The sequence below is a fragment of the Gavialis gangeticus genome, unplaced genomic scaffold (genome assembly GCF_001723915.1).
Source record: "Gavialis gangeticus isolate Ggan-Ray unplaced genomic scaffold, GavGan_comp1, whole genome shotgun sequence".
In the NCBI taxonomy this organism is placed as follows: Eukaryota; Metazoa; Chordata; order Crocodylia; family Gavialidae; genus Gavialis; species Gavialis gangeticus.
Genome location: NW_017728998.1, coordinates 2,091,347 through 2,113,921, shown reverse-complemented (window position 1 = coordinate 2,113,921; position 22,575 = coordinate 2,091,347). Strand labels below are relative to the sequence as shown.

Genomic DNA, 22,575 nt, shown 5'->3' with positions numbered 1-22,575 from the left:
CCCCAGTACTCTTTCCTGCCATGGCAGGGGGTCGGACTAGATGATCTTCTCAGGTCCCTTCCGACCCTAGAAACTATGAAACTATGCCACAGCCAGGCTTACCCCATGTGTTTGGGCCAGGTGGGGCCAAGGGATCTGCCATGGGCCAGACAGAATCACTTGCTGGGCCAGATCTGGCCCCGTGAGCTGTATTTTGCCCACCGCTGGGTGAGATCAGGGATTTATCTGGGATGATTTGGATGGGGATGATCTTGCCTCAGGCAGGGAGTTGGCGTAGACCTTTGGAGCTCCCTTCCAGCCCTGCGTCTCTATGATTTCATCTCTGCTGCTGGTGGTCATCTTTCTCTGGCTGGTAGAGGACAGAGGTTACCAGCAAAATGCCTTCTAGCTTCTGAATCCTTTTAGATTCCCTTGGAAAAAATCCTGTTGCGCTCTTCAATGCAAGAAGGGTGCGTCCCGCATGCACAGGTTGAGTTCTGAGTCTGGAGTTGACTGCAGCGAGTTGCAGAGGCCATCACCTTCCTCTGCCCCACAGGTGACCGGTAGCCTTTTCAGCAGTGATTGCCTGTTGTTCAGCATTATCCCTGAACAGCATAGTTTACTGGCCTGGTTTCGAGAGACACCATTGCTGAGTGTAGATCCACACGTGGAACAAGTGCTACTCTGGCCTCCAAACAGATTTACAGCGCCTGGGCTGACTGCTGCTGAGGCAGGGAAACTGCTGAGACGTAGCCGCTTTCCTGCTTCACAGCACATGCGGCTGATTAGATGGGGAGGGGCCGGAGGGCTGTGAAAATCATGACCCTTCTGCCTTAGTGGGGCTCTCGCTGTCAGGAGCTGGGGTAAGTGGCTGTTGAGTGTCAAGGCAGAAGCCATAGAGGGCAGGGCAGACAAGGCAAGCTCAGCACCTTCTGCGGAGATCCTTCCAGCCGTGATGTATGTATTGTTCCTGCAGCTGCTGCAGCTCGGAGGCACGGATCCCCTCTGCAATGAATTGCATCCTTGATGATAGCAGAGGGCAGGGGGTGCCTGGGCCCTCTTCACCCACGCCTGCTAGCCCGCTGGTACCCAGAGAAGCACTCAGGGATGAATGCTTGCAGTCAGTCTGGGTTGCAACCTCAGAGTTGCCATGCATAAATCAGAGCTTGGATCGAGAGCTGCTGTGTGTGCCAGCTGCACCTCCCTGCTGCGGAGGCAGTGGTACGTGGTCCCCAGCTATAGCAAATGGCCTTTGCTAGCACCCGGCTCATATGCTTGACCCCACAGGGTGAGGTGGGGGGGTTCCTCTGCTGCACAGCCCCGGGCCACTGGGGCAACATCTGGAGCCAGAGTGATTGGCTCCTTGGCAGGCACTGAGGCAACCTGAGCTCTTAACCGCTGCAATTGTTGCAGTGTGCTGGGTAGTACCGGCCTGTTGTAACGAGCTGGCAGGCAGGGGCCGGCCGCTCTGTGGCTGGCGCCCATTGTGAGGAAGCCTCTGGAGTGCAGGGTGGGTCCCTGGCTAATGGCAGTGTGCTTTAATCCTGACAACGGGGAGATTAGCAGGGAGACTTCAGCTGGCAGACGTGCTTTTTTTTGCCTAGCAAGTGTCATTTGATGCCGGGAGTGGAAAACTCCACTTGGGGCTTCAGCAGGGAGGCTTTGTGTGCTGAAGGTGCCGGGCAGGAAGCGTGGCTCCATGGGGATTAGCACAGGCAGAATGCCTCCTGCATCTGAGCAGTCGGCCAAAACAGCATCTAGAGACCCTCTTCTTTCCTGCATATTCCCAGACCCTGCAGCCTGCGAGGAATTGGGATGAGCTCAGACCTGAACTCCTGAGCCCCATGGAGGGGCTGTGTGTAAAGGGGCAGCATCCTCTGAGCAGCACCTGAGGTTAGCAGCCGGCTGACCTGCAGAAGGGTCCAGCAGTTTGTAGGCAGGACTCTTCCCAGGCCCTCCCCATTTCGCACAAAGGCATCTCCGCCTCTTAGTTTGTAATCATGCACTGACAGATGTGTCTGTTCCCTGTAAACCCAGTCTCTTGCCCATCTGAGCGTTGTGTTCACAGCTTTGTTCTAAGCTGGGTTTTCGCAGCACTGCTGCTTTAGCTGCAGCTACCGTAGCAGATCTGTAAGGAATTGCCTGGCTAAGTGATGCAGAACAAGGCAGTTATGTTGCGAGGTTTGCTGTGATCCTCTGTGCTCCTTTGGGACATAGCTAGATGAGTTGGTGAGTCAGGACATGACTGCACCAGCTGATACCTTTGCTTTTTGGGGTGTGAAGAGGTTGCTGGCTTCCTGATTCTAACGGTACTTGCAATGTCTAGGGCTCTGAGTAAGGGCTTCTTGCAAAGCAGAGAAAGGAGCTTCATGCCGTGGCTTCCTCAGAGTGCTGCTGTTCACCAGCCTTTGTTTCCCAGATTTCAGCCAGCATGGCAACTCAGGGATCTTACCGCCTTCACATTGGAGATGGATGCTGTAGCAGCGGGGAGTCGGTTCTGGATGCGGTACTTCCATAAAGAGTGGCTGCTTCCCAAGAGGCTAATGCTCCAGGCAGTGTCCAAGCTTTTAGCCCAAGCGATAGATTCCCTGAACGACTGGTTGTAATGTTTGGGCACTTTTGAAGCCTCTTGTACTAGGTTACAGCACTTCCCAGATGGCATTAGAGAAGGTGCTGGAGGCCACCTTAGGAGCCAAGTCAGCAGAGCAGGGGTTCCTTGTTAGCAGGGTAATAAAATGAGCCCACAGTTGGGAGGGCTAGGAGCAGTCATCTGTAGCTTGTTCTCTCTGATGGCAGATCATGCCAGGCACACGTTCACCTTTTATCCTTCCCTCCCTGTCAGCTCATGGCAGAGGCCTGGCCCTGCTCTGAGCGTGCCTGTCCCTCTCTGTAGGTGTACGTGGTTGGAAACGAATCCTCTGGCACGTTGCTGGAGTCCTTGCAGCCGACGTTGGGAGTGGTTTTCACTCTGTACTGTTTCACCAAGCAGAATGTGTCTTATTTGCGGTAAGAGCTGGGGAATGGCAAAGCGGTGAACTTGTCAAGCCTGAAATGTGGTATCCTGTCTTAGGAGAAACCTCCTTGGTTGGTGCCCAGCCCTGGAGGACAGGGAGAGCAGTGCCTTGTGGCGAAGCAGGCTTGTCACCTGCCTCACACCAGTATCAAACTGGTGCCGTATAAGCATAATGGAAAACAGGGATTCCTACCCTGAGGATTTTACAGTTGAAGTAAATGTAATAAGCACAGCTATTAGGCTCATACTTGCACATGCTACATTGGCATCGCTGCAATTCCCGCTGCAGCCAGAGACAGCCATGGTCTCAGCTTCTGGATTCTCAGAAAACCAGTGTCCAGGACCTGCTGGTTCTGTGCAGGTGTGGTTGTATCAGTCTGACCCAAGACTAGCTGAGTGGCAAGGAGGGATCCCATGTGACAGGAAGGAGCCTGGCTGTGGGGAGAGGTGGTTTGAGTGCTGGGGGGGATTTAGGAATAGGAGAAGCGCACAGGCTCCTCTGCTGGTTGGAAGCACCTGTGCGGCCCCAGCTCTGTTTAGACCTGCTAAGTGTGAGGCTGGACAAGAGCTTGCTAAAATCTCTGCAGTAGGTTTATAGCAGTGCTCCCAGAGCAGGGGCGTCTGGCAGTCATTTCAGAGGTGCAGTGGGAATTCCTGGAAGGGACAGAAACAGCCCGTGTTTAATATGGCTGCAGGGGGACCTACTGCCAGAAGCTGTCCCTTCCTTAAAGGATTCAGCACGGGTCTCTGAACTCCAGCTGCCCAGCCCTCTTGCGCCTTCCAGAATCCGGGTACCCCCGCAGAACTGCTCCTTGATCACTTGCTGAGCAAAGATGTCTGTTCCCTGTTACTTTGCTCTCTTCCCAGTCTCTCTTCTCCTCAGACTTCTCAACAGAGGGAAGAGCTCTGTGCATTGTCTCACTAAAGTGTGTGTGTGTGTACATGTGTGCGTGTGGAGAGGCCGTCCCTGCGAGGTGTTTGCTCATGCTGCCAGGCTTCTCTGTTCATGGCTGGGTAAGGATGCAGAACCCTTTCTATATAGGCAGGAGAAGCCAGGGCAGTATACTGGACCTGCCTTATAAAGAATCTTCCAGCCTTTGGATCGCCGACTGAAGTTTGTAGCCCAGTGTGTCCGTGGTCCTTGGCCACCTCTGGGCGGGGATGAACTAATGAAAGATGAAGGGCAATTTAATGGCTGCTTCTCCCTGCCAGCTCTGCTTGCCAAGAGATCCTGCTGTGGTTCTTGGAGAAGTCTGAGATGGAGGTGGCCTTTTCCACACTGGAAGCATTTGCCGGACTGAATACTGCCATGCATTCTCTCCACCCGCACTGCCAGTTTGGCGTAGCCAGTGAAGGTGGTGCCCTGATCGCAGTCAGAGAGACCGTCAGGTAAGAGACTTGTATGAGGATTCTGGCATTGCTGTCTTCCTCACAGTGGCTGGCCAAATAGGTGGACAGTCTCCATTTAACACCTAGGGCTGCTTCGTGGCTCAGCTGGAGGTGGGGGTCACGCAAAGTACAGCCAGTTCCACGCTGAGCACAGTTTCCTGGTGCTGCCACGTTCCTTCCATGTGGCGCGCAGGACCCAGGTGGTCGCACCAAACCCCAGCAGGCATGGCTCCACCTGCCCAGCAAACAACACTGCATGCTGACAGAGCCACGAGGCAAGAAAGCAGAGTGGACCTTACCCTGGCACAGCTACGAGATCACCATTCACGTGGGACTTCTCTTTATATGGGGGAGCCCTTTGTCCTGAGACTGGAGGGGGGGAGCAGGAAATGTGTTTCTAAATAGCTTGGTCGAATTCCAGCTGGCCTGGAGCATCGGCATGTCCTTGCTGTCTTGTGGCTGCCTGCCGACACAGCGAAGTTCCTAGTGGAGTGGTGGGACTGTCAAATGGGCATGTTGGTCACACACTACGGGGGTAGAGAGGGGTTACAGCGGCAGACTATAGGCAATGGTTCTTTGGAGGCTCTGGTGCTATAAGACCAGAGCCCTTTAGCAACCTTAAAATCAGTGCCAAAGGAAGTTGTTTTTTTGTCAGGGGAATGGGATGTATACGTGAGCTGGGATGATGGGGTGGATGGAGTGCAGGTGTCTGACCCAGGAGTGGGCAGGCCAGAGGTTGTGGGAGTGCAGGTTTACTTAAACGATAGCCCAGCCTGGCATGCTGCTTTCATTTGGTTTAGATTGAACCCAAATGGCCCAAAGTGAGAGTGTCTGCCCCAGCTGCATTACGTTATCACAAAAGCACCCTTACCTCAAGGCAGTGCAAGTCTGCAGTGAGCAGGTCTCATGAGCTCCCTGTAACTGTATCCCTGCTTCTGGGGAAGAGGAAACTGTTTTGGGCTGCTGCATTCATTCTCTAATGCTCACCCAGCTCTTTGCGGTGCTGTCAGGTTACAGGCGTATTTAGTGCTGATAGTCTGCCCTTGTAAGCCCAGAGCTCCGTCCTTTCAGCTTCATCATGTGGCTTAGCAATAGTTCATCAGCTCCCTGAGGCTGCCTCTGCCCTGGGAGCAACTCCTGCTCCTGGTTTCTGTGAAGCCATGAAGTGTATTAGCCCCCCCAGCATTGTGTGGGTGGGCTAGGTGTGAGAGGGAAACAGGAGACAGAGATGGACAGATAAGCAGAGCAAACCTGGAGCTCTTCTGTTCCATACAAAGGGCCTTGCTAAGGCTCATTAACACCTGAAACTGCAGGGTAAATGAGATGGAATAGCAAGATGCCAAACACCATTAACTGGGGGGAGTTTAGGCAGGCAAGCTTCTTGGAGTAGATGTGGTGTCTCTTATTAGACAAACTGAGTAGTTGGGGAAAAGTTTTTAGCAAGCTTTCAGGCAAAATCACCCTTCTTCAGGCTTAGGAAGTCTCTGCTGTTCTGAGACACCAAGCAATGAGAGAAGCTAAAAGTGTGACAGGATGTCAGTGAGAGTGTAAGTAGATAGAGTGGGGGGAGTTTGTGCTTCAGCAGCTGGTGACCACAACAGAGGACTCCTGAATGTCCTAGCGTCCGTGCCAAATCCCAGCTGGGAAAAACATCCATCTCCCAGCTCAGGTGCAGTTTCTGTTGGCTGCAGATTCCTTGCCCCCCTGTCCTGAGCTCCTGTGTGGCACTGCTATGTGGAGGCTGCTGCACCTCTGCATCACCTCCTTTTACTCCCAGAACGAGGGCAGCCAGGGACTTGTTGCTCAGTGTGTGGGTAGAAGAGGGGGAAGGAAGGGCTGGATGCATCTTGTCACTCTGTCATTGGGGGTGGAAGGTCCTTGGGAGGCACCAGACCTGGAGCTGATATTGCTGCAGGCTGGCTCTGGGCGGGCTCCTGTCAGGGTGAAATGTCGCCTTTGTTCCAGTGACGAGGATGAAGTGCTCTACCAGAAGCTGTCCTGGGAGCAGTGGCAGCTGGAAACCTTGGTGGACCTGCTGTCTCACTGCCAGAAGAGCGGCTTAGCGGGAGACTTCTTCCTCCGCTGCTTACAGGTGAGGGGCTGCCTCTGCTGGGAGCCAGGCTCCCGGAAGCGTCTTGCCTTCCAAGGGGGTTAACGTTCAGAGGCCGGATGGATCCTGGCTGCAGGTGGGAGTGAGGCAGAGAGGAGACTTAGCTCAAATCCCCTGAGGACAGTGAGGAAGGACCCACCGCAGGTGGAGGGGGTAGCTGTACTCCTCTCCCTTCTCTGCACCAGGGCTGAGCAGGCCAGGGTGTTGGCTCCAAGGAGAAGTGTGGAGCCTTCCGGCCAAGAAAGGGTTAACCCTTGTTCTCCCTTGGGCTGTTTTGGCAACAGGAACATGTCTGGAGCTTAATGGTGGGTTTCAGGTCTGCAGTAATCCCCCCCAGCCAGACTGCCACTGCCTTGGCTTTTGGGGAAGCAGGAAGCGGGCACTTCCCAACTCCCCCGTTCCCTTTGATCCTGCAGCTTGGCATCCAGCCCAGCCATGTCCAGGCCCCCCTTGGGCTGTGCTCCCCCTTTGCCAGTTGGCAGGTAGAGCCTATTCCTTGCCCCCCTTGCACCTGTTGGGGTTGGACCATCTTTCCCTGGTACTTTGGCCAGTGCAAAGAGCTCCAGGCTCCTTTATCTGGAGCTCTTTAAATGGCCTCACGTGCTGTGTGGGTGTGAAGGGGTACCGCTGTGTGAAACGAGCAGCACAGAGAGTGGGAGCCTGGTGAGGGACCCAGCGCAAGACCCCTTGGGACACCTCAGCACTTAAGGATGTGGCTGGGGAAGAGCCCCAAACCCTACCCCCTTGGAGCAAAGATCCTGGGACAGGATGAGGCTGGTGGGCAGAAGTGGAAGACTGGGCAGCTGCTTGTGACAAGAGGACTGCCCTACTGGGGTGCTGCTCAAGGGTGGGTAGTTGTAGTTGTTGGCCATTGACGAAGGTCTGGATGAGGGAGCAGCCAACAGTGCTGTAGGGCTGTGATTTTTCCGGTGCCCCTAGAGCAGAATTCTTCTGTGTTGCTTCACCTCGGTCTCTGCTGTCCTGGCAGGAGCTGACTTGCATGGCTGCGGAGGATAAGACTGGTCTGGACCCTACTCTCTCCTGTGAGAGCCTCCTGGACCTGGAGCAGCACCGTGAGCAGCTCCTCATGGGGCAGAAGAAGCAGCTGCTCATCCTGCAGCTGGTGGCCATGCTGTGCGAGAGCATCTCGGACACCGTGTTCACGGATGTGGTGCAGGTGGGTGGTAGGCGTGGCGGGGGCAGTGATGCTTCACGCTGGGGGTGCTGCCTGGGTCTCTGTCTCTGATACAGCTGTAAGAAAGGATCAAGGGACCCAGCTGATCAAGCTCTACTGGTTTATTGATTAAACTGTAGAGCAGTGAACATGAGCTAGTGTTCTCTGTTGCCAGTCCCAAGGAACAACATGGCCTGCTTAGCTAGGAGATGGAGGCAGTTCAGCACACACTGTAGCATGCCCATCATTATATCCCATTTGGGAGAATCTTCCATTCATTAATCCAAAGCTTGGGTTTGTTCCTGTTGATTTCTTACCTCCTTTTCAATGAAACCTTTTGGAAGCTCAGCAAAGCTCAAAGACATCTGTCCCAGACCACCTCTGGTGCGAGTGCTTGCTCATGGGTACTTGGACCTCTTACCCTGCCTGGGGCTCACAGTTAGAACTTAACTCCACTGCAAATCATTCTGGGAGTCCAGGGTGTTGGCTAACAGGCCCCCGGCTTTCGCCCATGGTCATTATGCTGGAGGACAGCTTTGGTAAATTGTATGCGACTGGCAGATGTCACCAGATCCAGATGTATTTCAGTGGGTTGATAGGAATGCCTCCTGGCCCTCGCTCCCAGGGTCAGTGCATCCTCCAGTCTCTCTGAATAGGGCTAGGAGAATTGAAATCATCTATTTCCTGTGGACAAGCCTTGTTCCTTTGTATTGCATGGCAGGGACTTGAGCTCATGAAAGAGACTGGACAGTGCTCAGGGTGGGTGGAGATGCCGCAGAAGACCAAGATGGGGGTGTTAATAGCGGCCTTCAACTCCCTGACAGGTGGTTCCAAAAATGAAGCTGGACTGTCCCCGGTGGTGGCAGATGACAGAACAAGGGGCAATGGGCTCAGGTTGCATCAAGGGAAATTTAGATTAGATATTAGGGAAAACTTCCTTATCAAGCAGCTAGTGAAGCAGTGGAACAGGTTACCAGAGAAGTGGCAGAGTGTCCATCCTTGGAGGTTTTGAAGACCCAGGTAGACAGAGCCTTGGCTGGGATAATGTAGTTGGGGCTGGTCCTGCTTTGAGCTGTGGGTTGCACTAGATGTGACTTCCTGAGGTCCTTTGCAGCCCTCATGTTCTATGGTCCTATGCAGTGCATAGGTTTGAGGGAGCCTCTGCCCTATTTCAGGGCTGCAGACTAAGAGTTGCCTCGATTTAAGGGTTGTTCCAAAGAGCATCATTTACCTGTGACGACCTTCTACTCCCAATACTCTCTGGTGCCAGCTGCCCCATAATGCTGGGGTGCAGCAGCAGTTAAATAAGCCTTCACAAAGCTGTGGTTCCCCCCTTGGCTGGTGAAGGTAGCAAAGCACAAAAGCCATGTTAATCTGGGGCTCTCAGAGCGATGCAGGAAGCTGTGGGGGGCCAAAGGTTTGGCTGCCAAAGAAAGCCAGTCTGGCGCGCACACTGGTTGTCTTAATTGCAAAACACGCACCAGAAAGGGGTGTCTGCCTGTGTTCTTGGCTGCAGACCCTGCCTGGCCCGGGAGGTCTCACCCCTGGCTTTGTCCCCTTGTCTGGGCAGCGGGGGTGCTCTTTGAACTGATTAGATGTGCCTATTATTGGTCGCATCTGGAAACTTCCTGGTGTGTTTCTGCAAAAGATTGATCCCTCTTTATTCAGACTGCTCACAGCTGTGCTAGGTGCCCTGCAGACAATGAAACAGCCTGGTTGTCTGGGAGAGCTCACACTCCAGCAAGGCGGGTTACAGACAAGGCAGGGTGAATCGTTGTTTTTTTTTAAACGGTCATGTTAGAGCCCTACTGAGTCCATACTTTGCCATTTTGTGTGTATCCAGCCATCAGGGCTTTGACTGACTGGTGTGGTGATTAATCATTCTCTGCGCCTTCTAATTATTCCTGCATGAGGCATTGTTCTCCCCAGTGCTTCCCCAGTGGTTGTGGCACTTAGCCCTTGCCCTTTCTCTTGCTGCCTCTTTAATATTTCAAACCTCAGGCCTTCCCCAGGGTGTTTGCTGGAACCCTAACACCTGTGCCTGCCAGCCCCCCCAATCCCCTTCCCACCTCCTCCCTCCTCCCCCTGCACAGACCTCTTGCCACCTGCATGGGCTGAGAGCTTGCTAGGGGCAGGGCAGCCCATGTCGGGAGGGAATCAGTGTGCCCCTGCCCCCGGGCCTTTTCCTAGGCTGCTCCCTGCAAACCCAGCAGGGGGCTGAGAGCTTGTTAATGAATGTAATGAGCTGAATTTAATAGCCTAATCCTCCAGGGTTGTGAAGGGCTGCAGTGGAGAGAGGGAACCTGGCCTCTGCAAGCCTCTGCAGTAGCCAGGCCACAGTTGGGCTTATCGCCCAGTCTGTCAGCATGTTCATCACTGAAGGGTTTCCAGAGAAGCTGTGTGCTAGCCCGTGTGTGACCAGGCCGGGGAGGGGAGGGGGTTGGTTAGTGTTGTATTTTCAGTATCTGGTTTCAGACGTATCCATTTTCTGCCTTAATTGCAAAAGACAGCGGGAGCTGGGGCTGGCTGGCTTGGCTGCTGCTGCCTTGCGTACCTGCTGCTGAAGGCCAGCTCTTTGTGTTGGTACATACAATGCTCAGACAGTTGGGGAGTGATGTTGCTGAGGCGCTTTGGGTAGCAGAGAACCCACTTGGATTTCCAGAAATGCTGCCCGTGCTGAAAACTGCGCTCGGACACTCCAGCTTCCTTGTGCCACCACGTGAGCTTGGAAAGACATTAGCCTCAGCCCATGCCAACCCCGTGCTGCGCTGTAGCACTTTGGCACAGGAGCTGCCCTTTTCTGCTTGTGGCCAGCACTGAGTGGTTCCTCAGCGCCAGACGTAATTCAGAGCTCTGTGTGCCCGGTAGATACAGCACTGCTTCTGGCTTCTGTAGCAGTGCCCTGTGGGCATGTCTGCAGAGCGATGCTTTGGGGTATAGATCCCCTAGACCAGAATCAGGATGGCTTCACTGGCTGAGAGCCCTGTTCTCTCTGCAGGGCAAGTCAGTCTAGTTGGAGCATTGTGCTGATGTGCCCGTCCTGGTCCCCAAGTGAGCTCGGGGCGCTCTGTGCAGCTCTGCGTTGTGCCGTGCCAACATGCCCTGCATCTCCAGTAATGTGCAAGGGGCATTGCAAGAGGAGACTTGACGACGCCTTGCCCTGAGGAGAGGGGCACAGGACCTGCATGTTTCTGGCTGGACTGACGTGACTTGTGTTTCTCTCCCTTCCCTCCCTCTGGCAGGTGGTGCAGTTCGTGGCTGTGACGCTGCAGCGGGCATGTGCAAGCCTTGCCCAGGATTCTGCGGGTGCTGTGGAGGCGCAGACGCTGAGCATGGCGATGGGGTTGGTGGCTGCCATGTTGGGTGGGGCCATGCAGGTAAGCCAGATGCAGCAGGCCATGTCTATGCCACCTGCGCATGTGAAGGGGCTCAGGGCTCCTGTCAGCAGCAGTGCAGGCTGTTCTGAACAGGTGAAGAGGCAGTGCTAGAATTCCTGGAACTGGCCCTTCGCCCAGAGTCGGATCACACTGACGTATTGGAGATGCTAGAGACCTGTAGTGCCTACGCCTTGCTGCTTGTTCTGCACCAGTGGGAAGACACCTCTTCCCTTGGCTGGGAAGGCTTTAAGCCTATGGTCTGGGTACCAAGATGCTTCTGTTCTTCCCACGTCTTCTCTTTTTTTTTTTTTGGAGACATGACATGATAGTGATTCATGCTGGTGTGTTGGCCAGCCCGTCCTGCTGTGTCACAGTGGCCAGGGATGAATTTCCTTGCTGCACTCTAGCCAAGAGACCTTGTGATTTCAGTAGTGAGCGCAATTGGTTGTCAAGAAGCATTTATGTCTGTCCTGGAGGAGCTTTCAGCCTGCAAGTTGGTCTTGGAGCTACTTGTATCTTGGCTTTGTTCCTGAGCCTCTTCCTTCTTCATAGGACCCAAGGTCCTACTGTAACACAGGGTCTAGTAACTGCACAGTAAGCCAGGTTATAGGCTTGGACAAGAAGCAGCTTGGCTGCAAACATAAATTCCAAGAGCAGCACTTGTTGTTTGGATCTGTTCTGTGCAGACTGTGAAAGGAAAGGGAAAAAGAGCTTGATGACTTACGATGAACTGTGGGAGCTCTGACTCTGGGGAGGGGCAAAAAAATATCCTCCCTGGCGACACATTTCTAGTTCTACAAATAGTTGAAGCTATTTTGTGCATCTTGTAGGGCATTCTGGTAATGTGTGGCTGATTGTGGGATGTGTGTGGTGTCCACAACATCCTGGAGAAGGTGGTTTCTAAAGGAGAGAGTGAGCAAGGAACTGTTATTCACCTAGGCCCAGAGTACAGGCACCCACTGAGCTCCTCAGGAGACAGGCTTAAATCAAAAAAGGGACAATACTTTTTTACATGGCACATAGTAAAATTGCCACAGGAGATTATAGAGGCAGAGAGTATAACTGGGGTCAAAAAGGGATTGGGTAGATTCATGGCATACATGACCACTGTGAGCTATTGAATACAAAAATTGGGCATCTCCTTTAACATCCCTGAACCAATGATGGTTGGGGCCAGAGAGGGTCTGACAAGGGATAGGTCACATGAGACCTGTCCTGTTCATATCATCTCCTGCTAAAACATCTATTACTGCCGCTGTCAGAGACCGCATCCTGAGCATAGGCCTAGGAAACGAGCCTGTGCCCAGCCAAGTGCTTGCAAGTCAGGAAGTGGCAGCTCAAGTCTTCTGTGCGACCCTGGCTGTACCTTGCTGCCCAGATGTGGTGAGCCCATGCCTGATCTGTGCTCTTCCTCAGATGCAAACTGCTCCATGTTTCTAGCTTTGACCCACCTGTGGGACATCTTGTAAGGACAATGCCATGTTCTTTGTGCACCAGATGGTGCTGCAAAGCCACGTGCATGAAATGTAGGCAGTAAACAGCGCTCCTGCAACATGCTGTGTATCACGTGTGTTGGAGGCTGAGGGGGCACGGTGCTGTTGGTCAGCCAGGTTTTCAGCTCAGTTCCTTTTCCAGTTTTGCCTCATTTCCCTACATTGCACCCAACTCATCCAGCTGCCCGTGAACGAAAGAAATTCACTGTAGCTATTTGCAGGTTAAATGACTAGGAATAGCAGGAGAAAAGTCCTTTATCTTCGCAAACCAGCCAAAACATGCTAGTGTTTTGCAAGTCTTAAAGAATGAAAGAAACCTGCATGGGTCTTAGGTGTTTAAAGCAGGAGAAAACTTGTTTGAGGCTGCCCCTGGTCAGGAGTAGCCTATGATGGGCTCATTAACGACCTTGTCCTGAGGACCCAGTGCACAAAGGGGAGGATAAGCCCCTTCTCCACCCCCTGCAGAACCTCATCAGTGTAGGTGTGAGTGGGGCTTTGGGTGTGACGGGTGAGTTTTCACTTGGGATGTAGGGTTCAAGGACTGCCAGATGTGGGGCTGGGAAGGAATTTTGCCCAGGGCTGACAGGCAGGGCTTCACCTTCCTCTGACCCAGTGCTGGGAATGTCCCATTAGGATAAGGTGGGCGGCTCGCACATGATTGGCTTTTGTTCTCTACGCTGTAAAACTTGCCTGCCATGAAAGTCCCAGCAAGAATGGACTCTTCCCCTTCCTCAGCCTGACTCCTGCCCCTGGCAAGGCTTGCCCCTGGCTGTAGTGTGCTTTGCCTTTTCCCCCCTTTGGGCCTGACATGGAGATCCCAGCCAAGCAATTGAGCCAGGACCTTGAAAGCTGTTCCACTCTTGTGCATCTTTTTAATAGCCCCACTCCTGAATGAGACCTGAGTCTCATTAGCAATTGTTAATGGAACCAGCTTAACTTGTCCAGGTCTATTGCATGAGAGAGGTTTTGGGGCCAGATGGCAGTTGTCTCTAATGGATCTCCACACCTGGCCATCTTGGTTTGAATTACTAAGTGTTTTGCATAATTGTGCACAAACAGCCTCAGGCTGTAGGGCCAAGTCCTTGCTTTCCCGGGTCTCTGAAGTGGAGGTGGGGTAAGAGCTCTCATCCTCCTCAGCTGCTGACAGATGCAGGACACTGGGACAGGTTGCTGCAGCATCTGATGGAATTTTTGTCCGAGAAGATAAATTACAGAGACGGTCTTGAGTAGCTCAGATGTGTCAGTTAACACCCCCTCCCACTGTGCCCCAACAAAACCGTGTGTGCCCATGACAATGGGGAGGTCTCAGTTTTTGTGCTGTGCCTGCTGGAGCTGTGTCGGAGCTGGGCTGTCATGGTCGAGGCTGCTGTCAAAGTGTATGGGAACAAACTGAAAACATCGCTTTATCCTCTGCCCCCCTCCTGCCTTCCTGCCCTCTGGAAATTTGGGATGAGCATGCATCAAATGGGAAAGCTTGGTGGTACCACAGAGTGAGCTGCTTCGCCAGTGCTGGAGAGAGCTGTTGGAGTCCCGGCTGTTAGCACTGCCCCCCTCACCCCATCCTAGCTACCCATTGGCCTCCCTGGGGAGTTGTGATCTTGCAATGGCAGGAGAGCATCCTGGGTGTGCAGCACAGGGGTCCTAGCTGTTGCTCACCGTGGTGTTGGATAGGCCTTGAAGCTACTCTGTAGGTCGGTCTTTTAAGCCGGAGTCCTGGATAGTGTTTCTCTATTAAGATGGGCCTAAAACGGTCTGCATCAGTGATGCCGGATAGGAGACCTGCTTGTCAGCTGCTGGGGCGTGGAGTCGCAGGGTGCTGGGCAGCCGCACTTCCTTTCCTGAGGAGCAGCAGGTGGTATCTTGGCCCTTACAGAGATACCAGAACGGAGGTTATCACATTTAGGCTGGTCAGACAGACCACCTCTCATTGATGCAGGCGCTTGTGTCTCCTGGGAGTCCAGGCTGGTGGAGGGGCTGGGCTGAGTGTTCCCGATGGGAGCTGAGAAGTGATCCTTTGGGGTTTGCAGAAGCCCTGGCCTGCTTTTCCCTCCCCACTCCCCTGCCCTAGATCTGCTCCCTACTGGTTTCCTCCAGGCTCTGCACTGCATTGAATCAAGACAACTACTGCTCAGTTCATTTTCTGTGATATCCTAAACCAGTGGTTTTCAACTTTTTAAATTTGCGGACCCCTAAAAAATGTTGAATGGAGGTGTGGACCCATTTGAATGGTAAGTATGGGTGTTCATATACCTTTGAGTGATTGCAGTCATCTTTCCCAGACCCCTTAGATGTAGTCTGTGCGCCCTCAGGGGTCTGCAGACCACAGATTGAAAACCATTGATCTAGACAATTTGCCTTCCCCTCCCCAACGCAGCATCTTCCCTGGGCGCTGAGGCTCTGGCAATGGCTCTGTTGAGGCATTGGCCCCAAGTGAGAAATCTGCTGTAATTGTCATGTTTGTTGGCTAATAACCCAGCGCTTTGCTCTGTTTTTCACTCGTTAAATAACACTTACAGCCTAGCATGAAGTGCCTCATTTTCCAGCTCATGTTCATCCCCAGATGATCTTTTCAGGGGAAGTTGACCTGGGCTCTGTGTTAGATAATGACCTTGTGATTGGTCTTGCTGCCAGCTGTGGGGAAGGTTGGCTTCCCATGGATGCTGAAGTCCAGGGCATCCTTTCTCCTGCCTGATGACACAGGAGCTCTTGGCCCCTCTCTTTTTGTGTGGAGGCATTGGGCAGGTTGAACCAGCAGCTGCTCCCCTGTTGCAGCCAGAAAAACATGAACCAGAGATTGACTTGAGCCCGAGCCTCAAGTGCAACAGATTCCCATGTCCCATCCCCATTCCTCCCCCACTTATGGGAGCATGCTGCCCATCTGCGCATTGCCATCTGTGCTCAGGGAACCTGGCCCTCATCATGCCGCTCCTCAGTTAGCGGATGGGCCTTGCAGCATGCTCTGTGCAGTCGCATGTGCAGGTGTCAAGATGCCTGACTTGGGAACAGCTGTGTGTGCAGCTGGACTTGCCTAGCTGGTCATGAAATCTCCCATCCTGTGGCTTGTGCAGGTCATGTGTGCTCTTCATATGTGCTGTACTGAGAGCCAGGCCCACGTGGAGCCCAGGAAGGGCGTCCCTGTACTTTGCAGAGCTTGTGCTGGGCAGCTGGGCTGAGCTGGCGGCATGCAGGTTGCAGAGGACTCTGGCGAGACCGTGGCAATGGCAGCTTTCAGCAGATGTGAGCTGCCATCTCGCACAGCCTGACCAGAGGAACGCCCATGCAGGATGCGCTCTGGGTCCCCTCCAGCCATGTTACCCAGCAGGGGTGCTAGGGAGCTGTGAAAGGCCATAGTCCCACCACACCCGGTGCTCGCACCTGCCAGCTCCGGGCATGTTGTTGTCTCCGCCATCAGTGCTGCATGCTTACCAGAGCGATGGTTTCCTAAGAGGTCCTGCTCCCTCATACAGCGCATCCCAGCACTCCCTCCCTCCCTCTGTGCGCCGCGGCCCAGGGGGATGTTCTTGGGAGCGCTCTCAGCCAGGGCGTGCATGTCTGGGTCTGAAGCCGTGCCAGTGCTCTTCTGCCTTCTCTTTTCCAGCTCAGGTCGAGCGACTTTGCTGTCCTGCAGCAGCTGGTGCCCCTTCTGGAGCAGGTCTCCTGTATCCACCCTGAGCCGGTCATCCAGGAGCTCGCTGCTGACCTGCGCATCACAATCTGCACTCACGGAGCCTTCTCCACCCACACGCTCGGTGCGGCTGCCCAGAGCGCCCTGGGGAAGAAGCCAGGACTGAGCAGGATGAGAGAAGCGACCTGCACAGGCCTTGCAGAAAGCCCTGATGGCCAAACAGCTGGGACTAGCACCGGGCAGCCATGCAGCAGTCCAGATCCTAGCCACGCACGCAGCAGCATGTCTGCTACCCCCAGTCCCAAAGAGCAGACCAAGGAATGCAGTTTGGGGGGAGAGCGTCCTGCTGAGAGCCCTGGGGCAGGCCACAGCACCCGTGGACAGACCCCACAACAGCTGCAGGAGCTCCTTTTTGCCGCCTATGACCCTGATGTCCCAGCACGGGCAGCTGCCCTGCGGAGCCTGTCCCGCCTCATAGCACAGAGGGATCCAGAGACCCTTAAGATACAGGAGAAACTCCTCCAGGTAGTCAGCACTCCCTCCAGGGCTTGCTTATAGGTGGTGTGCAAGACACGTGGTCCTGCCCTGGCTCTCCCTAGTCTCACACTGTCTTCACACTTATAACATGACAACACCTGTGGGGTCATGCAGCTACTAGGGGACTCCCTTCCCCACCCCCCCTGCAGTCTATGAGCACGAGACACACTGATTTCCTCCCCCCTCCCCTTGCACAAAGCTAACATGCCTGGTCACTGACTTGTCCCAGGCAGCTGAGGTCCCTTGTGCATTCTGGAGCATTGGGCTGCTCTTGCCTTCCTCGCAGCAGTGTTACCTGTGAGCATGGCAGCAAGGACTGAGGCCTCAGACCTTTAGCCTATGCCATGTGCAGGCTGTGATGCTGAGAGACGTGCTGTAGAATTGGTCCTCTGACAGCTCAGTGTCCTCTGTGGGCTGCGAGGTCTGAAGCCTCCTTACAAGGATGTCCACTGGCAGAAGCCTCCTCCGATGTGCTTGTCCATCATTGCTGGCTGCAGTGGCATGTGCTGGGCATGGGATGCAGTGGACAGCTGCCTGGCCACAGGGTTCAGAATGCCAGAGCCCCTCTTGCAACGTCCTGTAAACTCCCAGCCTGCCACCATGGCAGAGGGGAAAGATGCCTCCCCTCTGCTGGAAGCTGCAGCTACCTCCGAGGTGCTGAAGGTCTAAACTCTGCTGCCTGCCTCCCCCATGAAGTTGCCCCACTGCTGCCAGTACCTGCAGCTGCCACAGGTTTTGCAGTTGGCTGCAGGAAGTGGGACCAAGCAGGGTGAAGGAGGCACAGCTTGCACAGTCCTGCTGACCACTGTGGGCACAAGGGCTCCCGGGCTTCCCTTGGGCAGGTGGGCTAGGGGCAGCTCAGGAAGGGGAGGGAGGCATGCTGCCAGCAGGCAGGACTGGGACTCTGCTGAGGCTGTGCCGCGGAGTTCACTGGGGCACGTTGTTTTTTCAGGTTTTCCTGGAGAACATGGAGCACGAGGATGCCTTCGTGTACCTCTCTGCCATCCAAGGTGAGTGCAGGGCCTGGCCTGTGTTTTGTCTTCTTGATTCCCTTAGGGGCTGCCAGTTGCGTGCATCCATCCCAGTGGCTCCTGAGCTGACGTGTGTTCCATTACCGTGGTGCAATGCCAGTGTTCGGGGAGGAGGTGGGAGAACCAAGCCCTTCTGGGGTCTCACCCCAGCTGTGCTCCTTTCTCACTCTGTAGCCAGGGATAAGCCCCTTCAACTCTGTGCCTGTCTCCCCCTCCTATAGCTGGGCTTTACCCATGGGAGTTGGTATCTCAGCAGCACCTTCCCAGAGAAAGCTGCTGTGACCTGCAAGGGTGCACCTTTCTCTTCTGGAGTAATGCAGAAGGGAATGGCCATAGGCCTGCATAGGCTGCAAACCATGAACGGCTACTTGGGACCAGAGAAGGAACAGTCTTTTGCCCCTGGTGCCCTTGCAGTGAGCAGCTTTGGAGGACCTCCTCGTGACCTGCACATAGAGCAGCTGGTGCAAATGTAACTGGGTTCATCTGGCTTCTGGCAGCCATCAGAGGGAAGCATCAGACTCCACAGTGTTCTCAGATAGCCGTTCTGCAAGGTTGTTCTCCCCCAGGCAGTGGTCAGGTTCCCTCCTGCTGCTCAGAACAGGCCCCATGTGAATGTGCGCTCTAGCAGGAGCGTCTGGGGATGGCTGGTTAACACCTGTATGGGGCAGCAGGGACAGGTGTTAATCCTGCCCGTTCTCAGGTGACAAGGTGAGGAAACTGCGACGTGCTCTTGGCAGAGATGTAGCGGCAGCAAGGTGGCAGGGGTCAAAGCCAGAAAAGCACGTGGTTCCCTCAAGTACTTAAAGCTGTAGAGCAGTAGCTGGAGCTACCCTATCGCACTGCCAGTGGTGGGCTGTGGCCCACTGCGGTGGGGAGAGAAGGATGAGCAGAGACTGTGCAAACTGGGGGTGCAATTTGTTGAGCATGGCACTGTCCGTCACTCCCCTCTTCCACCTGGTCATCTCTTTCTGCTGGTACAGCTAGCTGCAGTAACCGAGAGGGTCACCTGCTGACCACAGGAAGCTAGCCGCTTGCCTCGGTCTCTAGTGACAGCGAGTTATGAACGCTTGGTCTTTGTTCTGTATCTTAGGAGAAGCCGCGATCTCCTGTCTTGCTGCACCTCTCCCCACTCTTGTTCTCATGCTGTTTTGCAAGGAGTTGCCACGTGGCCTGGTGTAATATCGGGGGAGCCATGTTCCCCCAGGTACTGCACAACTTCTCAGCCGGTCCACATGTAGATGGTTTCCACGAGCGTCTCTGGGGATGCTAGGCAGGCACGGTTCTTTGGGTTCTGTAACCCAAAAGGCAAAAACATCCCCAGCTCTCGCTCTGCTTTTGCAGCTTGCCTCTGCCTTCCTGGCCCCAGTGAGTTAAGCTTCCTCTGGTTATCGCCAGGCTTTTGCCCAGCCTACAACAGACCTGCCTCCCTGAGCCACAATGGGAGGTCAAATCACTGTTACTGCCAAGGCATGTGAATGGGTCCTGATGCCACATCCACCAGGAAAGTGCAACTGCTCTACACCTTTGCCCTCCTGTCATGAGTCTGGCCCAGAAAACTCCTTCGCACACCAGGAAAAGTAGTCTGATGTGGGTTTGGGTTCCTTTTGGCAGCCGTGCCCGGCACTCCTGTCTGCCGTGGGAGCTGCATGGTGTCCTGCCAGGGCCAAGCAGGTCAGTCTGGGACTCGCAGTTCCTAGCTCCTGCGCAACACCCAATGTGACTAATGCACACGGTGGCATTGGTCCTGCCTGGGTTTCTGTACAGAGGAGGAAAGCTCCCTCCTGCGAGCTCTACTGGAGGGCAGCTCCCACGGCCGGTTACTTACCATTTGGCTTGTCACACGTTCTGATTCCAACCCACAAAGCACAGGCCTGCTGATCAGCCACTGCACATGCGCTTGTTGGCTTTGCTGACTTGGATTGATGTTCTGCTGCTCAGCACGTGCTGGGGATTTAATGTGCTCTCTTGCCCTCCTGTCCTTCCTGGGGAAGTCAGAGGCAAGCAGCAGTGGGGCAATCCCTTGGAAAGCAGACTTGCTGCTGGTGAAATGCAGGTGCCAGGCCCCTCGGCCTGTAGTTCAAATCCACATGGCTTTGCTTGCTCAGGTCCTAGGGGATGGCATGGCCCCAGAGCCAGTGTTTCATCTTTTCCACTTGTCTAGTTGAGAGCTTGACCTAGAGAGCTGCCCTGCCATGAACGCACATGTTGAGATCCCACAGATACTGGCTGCAATGAAAATCACTGTTCCTTCTGCCAAGTGGGCAGCATGGCTGCTGTGTGGCATGCCATGGGGCTTCTCCATCACAGCGAGGGCAAGGGGTACAGGTCGCAGGGGCCAAAGACCCCTGAGCTATGTCAGCACAGGCAGCAGAATAGTGACAAAGTAGGGTGCAGGCTGCTGCGTGCCTTGGTAGATCTACAGGGCAGAGGGAACCAAGCCTGCTCTGGCCACACGGGCCATGGGACTTGGAAGCAGTTTAGCCACATCCCTGTGATAGTCTGGCTGCATTGGCAGGCCCTGTGTGGTAAACAGGGTGCAGCGATATGCTGCACTAGTGTGATCGCACTGTCCCTGCATCTGCAGCAGGGCCACGCAAGGCTAGTTTGGTACCTCCTGCTGGTGGTGCGTAGCCTCTGGTAGGTGAGGCCTGGTGCTTGCAGCTGGCTCGGGGGTTCGGTGGAGATGCACCCATACAAATAGCAGCCCAGATCACTCCTTCGACAGAACTGCTGGTCATGCAAAGGCTTGTCCAAAATTCCTTCTAAGCCAGGAGGTCCTTGCGCTAGGAAACACTTCCCGCTGCCAGTGCCTGGGAAACCCAGAGTAGCTGGAATGAAGCAGGCTTCTTTCCCTCCTTCAAAAAGGAAAGCTCTTTCCGACTAACCAGCTGCAAGCTGTGCAGACATGTTTTACTGACAGTGCACACAGAGCCTGCAAGACTGGCACTTGCTGCTTCCTAAGAAAAGCTGTAATCTGGCAATAGTCCTATTGTGTGTGACCCGTTTCTTATCTCAGCCCTAGCTTCTCATGCAGTGCTGCCAGGTGCTTTCAAAAGGTGGCTCTGTTTATTGGCTGAGCAAGTTGTGTATGCAACTGAAATCATTCATCTAATAAGGACCTGGAAGCCTTTGCCCGGCACTTAGGATTTAGGGTGGCATTTAGGATTTAGAGGACAAAGCCTTGTGGATGAACCCTGGACTGAGACCATACAGCTTCCCCCAGCAGGTGCTTGGTTGTGGCTGGTTGTGTGAGAGCCAAGGCAAGGTGCTGTCAACTTCTAGAGCCAGCAGCATCACAGGTGTACAGTGCCCCTCCTTTCCCTCTCGTTATCACTTCATTGCCAGGCCCTGACCGGAAGGGGTCTTGCCCATCTAGCGAGCCTCCTGCCAGCCGTTGATTTGGTGGAAGGCTGGATTGGTACAATCCTGTCTTTTAAGTCTCAGCCAGCTTTGCAGGTTGCTCATCTCCACCACGCTCTCTTCACCTTTCCTATGATCACAGCAGAGGTGAACAAAAGAAAGCAGCAGCTATCTGCTAGACTGGTATTTCCTCCTTGTGGCTTCAGAGTATGGGAAACATTGTGAGCCACTAGTGAGTTTCCCAGAGCCCCCTTCCCTCTCTTCCTCTGTTCCTTTTCATAACCACATGGCTGGGGTGAAGGAGAGAATCCAAGGGGTAAGCAAAGACCGTTTAATTATCCCAGAGCTGTCCTCTGGTGGGACTGGCCACGTGAACTCAAGGATGGCCATGGAGCAGCAGGCCATTGAGAGCAAGGAGCAGAGAAGGAAGGGGAGCAAAGTCAAGGAACAGCCGTGGTCCAGTGGTGCCAAATACAAAATACAGGGGTTGCTGAATACAACAGTTGGGTCCTAAACAAAAGAAGGATCAGCAGCAGCTGGAGGTCATCCCTACAAAGAGGCCAGGTTTTCCCATGATGGCACAGTTGGGAATGTCATTCCAGAGTATCCAGGGACTGGCGTTTTGGCCCAGGGACCTTCCTTGAAGAGGGGATTAATTGTCTCCACCGAATGGATTCGGCGCCTCTTGGCAGGTGCTCTTGCACACTCATCATATCTTGTCCTTTCCAAATTGCAACGGACCCTCACCCATACATCCAGCAACTTGGGGCCTCTCTTGAGGGTAACATGTACCATGGAAGGTGCCGTATCTCATCATGCAACGCGATGTTTCTGTGGGCAGGTCCACATGTAAACGTTTTGCTGGGAATTAGGAATAGGGAAATACGTGTGTTCTAGCCAGTGCACGGTGCTGACAAAGCCCAGGCCAGGCACTGCTTATACCTGCAGTGGTCTCTGTAGCAACTTGAAATGCCTAGAAGTCTGCCCTTCTGCCTCTGGCACTTGGTCTGAGTTGCTAAACACAGACGCCTCGTCCTGCTGCACTGGTTGAAGCTAGCATGCATATCCGGGCTGTTCTGGTACTCGGGTGTTAGTTCTACCTCTGAACCCGGCACTCTGTGTACATGGCAGGGGCATTCCTGTGTATCACGGGCTTTTGGGGTCAGGCAGCATATACTTTGGGAAGGGACTGTCCTCGTGCAAGGGGCCAGGTTCTTGGAGCACCGAGCAAGGCATTGCTTAGACCATGCATAAGACCCGAGGAGGAAAATACTCTGAGGTGCTTTGGGTTAGGGTTCAAGGCAGAAGAGGGGAAAGGGACCTATTGGTGGGAGTCTACTATAGACTCCCTACCCAAGCAGAGGAGCTTGACCAGGAATTCTTGGGTCAGCTCACTGAGGTAGTAAAAGCTAGGGATGTGGTAGTCATGGGGGAGCTGAATTTCCCAGACATCTGCTGGGAAGAGCAGTCGGCCAGGTCCGAGCGCG

The 22,575-nt window shown here is 54.2% G+C and overlaps 1 protein-coding gene across 1 annotated transcript in view; it reads left to right on the top strand.

Moving 5' to 3' along the window:
• Positions 1–22,575, top strand: part of TANGO6 (transport and golgi organization 6 homolog) — a 63,226-nt gene that overhangs the window by 17,806 nt on the left and 22,845 nt on the right. The window contains exons 8-14 of the mRNA XM_019505363.1: positions 2,873–2,985; positions 4,205–4,381; positions 6,347–6,473; positions 7,480–7,668; positions 10,908–11,042; positions 16,134–16,685; positions 17,650–17,707. Coding sequence (XP_019360908.1) covers positions 2,873–2,985; positions 4,205–4,381; positions 6,347–6,473; positions 7,480–7,668; positions 10,908–11,042; positions 16,134–16,685; positions 17,650–17,707 — 1,351 coding nt within the window. The remainder of the gene's footprint in view (positions 1–2,872; positions 2,986–4,204; positions 4,382–6,346; positions 6,474–7,479; positions 7,669–10,907; positions 11,043–16,133; positions 16,686–17,649; positions 17,708–22,575) is intronic.